The 6,202-nt window shown below is 34.4% G+C and overlaps 1 protein-coding gene and 1 pseudogene across 1 annotated transcript; both read left to right on the forward strand.

Moving 5' to 3' along the window:
- The first annotated feature begins 303 nt into the window (after positions 1-303).
- Positions 304-711, forward strand: LOC148566645 (uncharacterized). The gene has a single exon (XM_088484360.1). The coding sequence runs from the start codon at positions 304-306 to the stop codon at positions 709-711; it is 408 nt and encodes a 135-aa protein (XP_088340486.1).
- Positions 712-988: 277 nt separating this feature from the next.
- Positions 989-1,841, forward strand: LOC107636014 (uncharacterized; annotated as a pseudogene).
- The last annotated feature ends 4,361 nt before the right edge of the window (positions 1,842-6,202 follow it).

Consider the following 6,202-nt stretch of genomic DNA (forward strand, 5'->3'; position numbering starts at 1 on the left):
TTGGAATGCAACTTGGACATTATTAACTGACGAAATACTATACGAGAGGAAAAAAGCATTGAAAAATCAAGGTATTTCACTATGTCTTTTTTTTATATCAAGATTCTATTATCTAATTACTTTATTTTTATTAATAATATTAACGGTTTTTATTTTGAAATTACTTATTAAATATTTTATAAAACCATCATGTGCTTTTGCTAGGACTAAACATGACTGATGATGAATTAGAAAACCTCTCGCCTTATTGAGATTGAGAAGATACTCAACAGCAATGCGAGATCTTTAAGAGACTATTAATCAATGCCATATTATGAGGTGTCTGATGTTTGCCATTTTCAGAATAAGCTAATAGAGGAGGAGTTAGCATATGACATAAATGAGTTGACTCATACAAACTTATATACGGAACAAAAGATGACTCATGAGCAAAGATTAGTATTCGATGAGATACTCAATGCTGTTATTACAGACTCTGGTAGTTTTTACTTCGTTTATGGGCATCGTGGGTGTGGTAAGGCATTTATTTGGAATGAACTTTCTTTTGCTATTCGGTCTAGAAAAAAGATTGTTTTAAATCTTGCATCCAGTGGAATTGCGTCTTTACTCCTGCCTGGTGGCAGAACGGATAATTCTAGGTTTTCAACATCTATTACAATTACTGATGAATCTAGCTACTTGCAACATCAAGCATGGCAGTTTGAAGGCTGAGCTGCTCATCCAAAGTAGCTTAATAATTTGGTATGAAGCTCCAATGCTCAATAAAATGTGCTTTGAAGCACTTGATCGGACGATCAGGGATCTTATATCAGTTACCGATCAACATAAGACACATAAACCATTTTGTGGTAAGGTTGTGGTTCTAGAAGGTGATTTCAGACAGATACTTTTGATGATTCTAAAAGGGAGTAGATACGATATATTGTCATAAGCTATTAACTCATCCCATTTGTGGTCGTTTTGTAAGGTTCTGAAGTTGCATACGAACATGAGACTTCTAATGTCTTCTTCAAATCAACATGATGGTGAAATAAACAGATTTGCTAATATTGGTTCTGCTGTTGGTGATGAGTCAGAAGTTAATATTCCAAATGATCTGCTAATTACAACTGTTGATGACCCCCTCTCATTTGGTAGATTTTGCATATCCAGATTTGTTATAAAACATGTCAGATTACAGGCATTTTCAGAGTAGGGCAATTCTTGCACCCACGCTTGAGAGTGTTAAGAAGGTAAATGATTTCGTCTTGACAATCTTTTGAGGGATGGAAAAGGAGTATCTAAGTTCTGAAATAACATGTCAAGCTGATGAGAATGAAGATGTACAATAAGAGTGGTTCATACCAGAGTTCCTAAATGAAATCAAATGTTCGGGACTACCCAACCACAAGTTGACATTGAAGCCAGGAGTCACTGTAATGCTACTGCAAAACATGGACTAGACTTCAGGTTTATGCAACGGGATAAGGTTAATAGTTAACGAACTTGACAACAACATAATTGGAGTGACGGTAGTGACCGGTAGAAATATTGGCAACAAAGTGTACATTCCAAGAATGAACTTGGTCCCTTCAAATTCAGGATTGCCATTTAAGTTCCAACTGAGACAATTTTCATTAACAGTGTGCTTTGCAATGACCGTCAACAAGAGTCAAGGTAAATCATTATCGCATGTAGGCCTTTACTTGCCAAAATCAATGTTCACCCATGGATAACTTTACGTTGTTTTGTCAAGAGTTAAGAGTCGCCGTGGCTTCAAGGTTCTAATTCTGGACGAAGACGGCAATCCAAAGTCATCAACAATAAATATCGTGTTCAAAGAAGTTTTTAATAACATTTAGGTAAAAAAAATAGTATTTTTATTTTAATAACATGTTATGATTATACTTTTGTACAAATATTTACTGTAGATACAACTAATTTATCTATAACTCTACTTTCAAACTTGAAATAAAATGTATAACTGAGAGCACAACATCATATGCCAATTGCTTTTCTAATGAGATTAGTCAAATACTAGGTTGTCGATAAAATTTTATTAGTGTAAGACCTCTAAATTTTTAAAAGTTATTAATTAATTATTTACGATGCATTATATTTATTTAAGACTGTATTTCGAAGATTTTTATATAAAAGTTGAGTAAACTCTTATTTTTGATTAAGAGTTCTTATAATTGAAAAATAGTGAATATTTTATATGCCTTAATTTTAAATATTTATATTTTTAACCTTATTTTATAAATAAAGGAGAATTAATTTATGTCTCCAATTTTTATTTAATTAGCATTTAATCGAAACTAATTTATAAATTTGTAATTGAAAGGTATTTTAAAGATGGATATTTTATATTTAATTTAATATAATGTCTCTTAATTTTATTAAAATTTAACAAAACCCCAATTTGTCCAAAAATCCCTAATTTCACATTTGCCCCAAATTAAACCCTAATTATAAAAATAAAACACAAAACCCTAATCCCTTCTAACCTAACCCTCCATCGCCACTCCTCACTTTCACCACCTTCACTCCTAGCACACAAAGCCCCTGCCACACTCACCCACAGAAAATAAAAAAAAAAAAGAGAAAAGAGAGGGGAAGCTACGACTAAGGAAAGGGAGAAGGAGCCCTTGCCGCGAGCCCGCCGTCTGTGGACCGTCGCCGAGCTGCATGTCGTCGTCGCCATCAGATCCACGTGCCGCCATTGACGCTGTTCAGAGAGGGAGAAAGCACCACGACAAGGAGAAGCTGCTGTCAGATCAGAGAAGGAAGGAGGAAACTTGCGCCGCTGTTCATCTTCGCTGCCGTCGCCACCATGGGTCTGATGTCGTCGAGCTCGAAGAAGAAAGGGAAAGCGACGCTGAGATTGAGAGAGACAGAGACGGTGCGACGCGAGAAAGGAGGTGAGCCGTCACATCACTGTCGCCGAGTTGCGCGCTGTCACCGCCGCGTGCTCCGTCGCCGCTGTTAGAGGAGGATGGCCGAGCTTTTGTTGCTGGAAAACGGTGCTGCCGTAGTTAAGGGCCACTGCCGGTAAGGTTTATGAGTTTGGTTTCTATTCTCTTGAATTCTGAAAACATTATTGTCGCTGCTTGGCTATTTCAGTTGCTGTCAGTAGAGACTCGGGCCGCCGCCGTCACTTGAGGTAGCCGCCAGAGCTGCTACCGCTCCGTTACCTCATTTCTTTTTAGACACAGTGAGTTATTCTAGCCTTGAAACCCTTACTGCTATTGTTCTGCTATAGATTTTTGAGAATTTTGGGATGTTGGCGTTCTAGGGCCGAGTTCCGGTAATTGCATGGTTGAAATAAAAGCCGTTTCTGTCGTTGTGGAAGTAAACGAAGCGGCGGATGCAGCTGCCGTTGAGTGCGAGTCGAGGGAAAAAGGTTTCTTTGACGTATTTGATCTATGAATTTTGATTATTCGAGGTAGGGGTGCTTTTCCTTAAACTTGTTTTACTTTCCAGAGTTGTTATAAATCGATATTAATGCGTGAGATACATTTTTTGTGATTTCGTAAGTCTTATGAATTGAATTGAGTTGTTTTGGAAGAATGAGATTATTAGTTTGATTGATAGATTGATCGATTGAGAAAGTTGGGTATTTTGATTAGTTGATTGATGTTGTTAAAATGGTTTTCCTTGAATTATTGAAAGAGATTTATTATTGGCATTTAGTTTAATTTTGGAAACGATTTGATTTTAGAAAAGATTTAGTATTAAAATTTAATTTGATATCAAACCCGATTTGATATCGTAATTTGATTTTAAAACAAATTTGGAAAGGACTTAGTATTTGAAAATGGTTTGCTTATTGAGAATAATTTACTATTTTGGAAATGGTTCGAATAGGGTTTGAGGAACGGTTTGGTCTGAAACTGTTTGAAAAAACTGAGAGTTCTTAATTATTGATTGATGCTGTTGAATAAGGTTGATTTAGATTGCAATTTATAGGATTGGTTGATTGGATTCTGGATTTTGCAATTTCCTTGGGTTGAGTGTGGTTGTTGTAAAATTGTTATTGGAAATGATTTGAATGATTAACAGGCGTTTGGTTTGATTTGGTTGGGACCCGAAAAGGGTGGCAGTGTCCAAGTTTTAGAGGAGGTGCTGCCGAAATTTTAAGTTTTATTTGAAGTAATTACTTAAAAAAATTTGTTTTTAAACATTATATGTTTTAATATTGATTTATTTATCAAAGAAAGAATTATGTTTGAACTTGGGATTGTTAATGAACGGGATGGAAAGAAGGATGATGAGGATTTTCTTTGAAATATGATTTTTGAATGAATTTGAAAATGAGATATGGATTGATGAATGATTATGATGTTGAGAATGTTGAGATATGATCTTTGAATTATTTATATGGCTTATGAATTTGAAATATCTGAGATACGAGGTTCCCTGGATTAAGTGCCGTGGCTTGCCATCACGTGTACCGGGTTGAAAACTCGATACTCTGTTGACCCTACGACGTAAGTGTGACCGGGCACTATATAAATTCCCGGGAATGTTACCCCCATTGAGCAATATTGATTATTTGAGAAAAAGCTATGCATAGACTCTTGGGGATGCACGTCGAGGACAGTCTAAGGACAATTCAGACTTGTCGGGTTGGCTGGATAACCGACAGATGAGCCTCATCATCCATAGGACAGGCATGCATCATATGCATTTGTATGCTTTCCTTGGGTTTGAACTTGTTTTGGTTTGCCTAATTGCTAAACTGTTTGTAACTGCTACTTGAACTATTTGCTGTAACTGCTGCCTACTTGTGCTTTCCTTGTCTGTCTTGCCTGTGTTTATTCTGGCGTGCTACATTTGAGAATGAACTTTGGTGCTGAGTTAATGATTGTGTTGTTTGATTGCGTGGTTAGTTTCTGATTGAGATTCTTTTATAAGAAAGAAAATGTTTCGGATTTTTGAAAAATTAGACATTGTTTCTTCGAAAAGGTTTTGAACGACTACCTATTGGTTTTTAAAAGATTCATAAGGCAATGATAATCACCGAACTTGAAAACAGTTTTCTTATTGAATATCTTCTTATGACAACTTTGAAACTTCGTGGTGAGACCGTGTGGTTAGGTTCTCACCCCCCTACAGCTTTACCTTTTCAGGAACAGGATAAAGAAGCGTTAAGAAGAGTTATACTGCATTTGGTTTATATGTTGTTTTGTTAATTAGATTATTTTCTTCCCTCATCTTTATTATTACAAGTTTGTAAGAGGGATAGGAGTTGTATGTTTTATATGTATATTATATTATGAGATATTATGTAAGGAGTCTTGTATATGAATCTATGCCTGCTTGTATTTTTCTTAAGATAACGTATTTATTTTCGGTTTTAAAAGAAATTAGCGATACAGTATCGAGTCACAGGCTCCTATTTTAATATTTAGTATGTAAAGTAATCGTAATACTTCTTGCTATCAGAGTAGCGCAGCCGAAAGCGTGATTTCTGATAGTGAGGGTGTTACAATTAGCCTTTTGATATAAAGTTTAATGTAAAATTGACATGCTACTATTATAGTTATATATATAATTTTTTTAGGTCTCTTTTCTTATGGTTCAAGAATATTATAGACTTCAGTTTCATTTTGCTTTGAATAAAGATAAAACATCATATTAAGTACGTTTAATATATGATGATAATGATAGTGTTATACTAAACTCGAAAAATTTATGATTATAGAATATTATTTTCGATTTACCATATCAAATTAAAATATAAACCCATGCATCGCACGAGTTTAACACTAATTATGTACAAAGTAATAATTTTTTTAGCAGAATATAACATACTTCAATTTTTAAAAAACATACAAAAAAATTAGTGACATCAATATAATTTTATTTAATACTAAAACACTATTTTTTAAAAAAATATATAGATTAATACAAATTTTATCATCCTAGAAGATATTTTAGCTGCAAATACAAGGATACTAGCACAAGTTTTTTCTATTTCTTCTTTGATCAGATTCACAACGTACAATCTTTTTATAGAGTTGAGATTTGGAGGTGCATGCTCCTTATGGCAATAGGATCGATGCGTCACATTCCTACATACATACATATATATACATTCATTAGAATTGTTCCACATTGATTAACAATAAGAACAGAAATAAACAAGATCACGATAAATGTATTGGAGTCTGATGAGACTAGCAAAAAAAATGTAATTAAGGTTATATATTAAATAGTA

This window comes from Arachis ipaensis, chromosome B4, assembly GCF_059453495.1.
Source record: "Arachis ipaensis isolate K30076 ecotype BB chromosome B4, ASM5945349v1, whole genome shotgun sequence".
Classification (NCBI taxonomy): domain Eukaryota; kingdom Viridiplantae; phylum Streptophyta; class Magnoliopsida; order Fabales; family Fabaceae; genus Arachis; species Arachis ipaensis.

Excerpts from the sequence above, each read along its gene's own strand:
- LOC148566645 (XM_088484360.1), top strand. The coding sequence starts at position 304 with ATGCCATATTATGAGGTGTCTGATGTTTGCCATTTTCAGAATAAGCTA.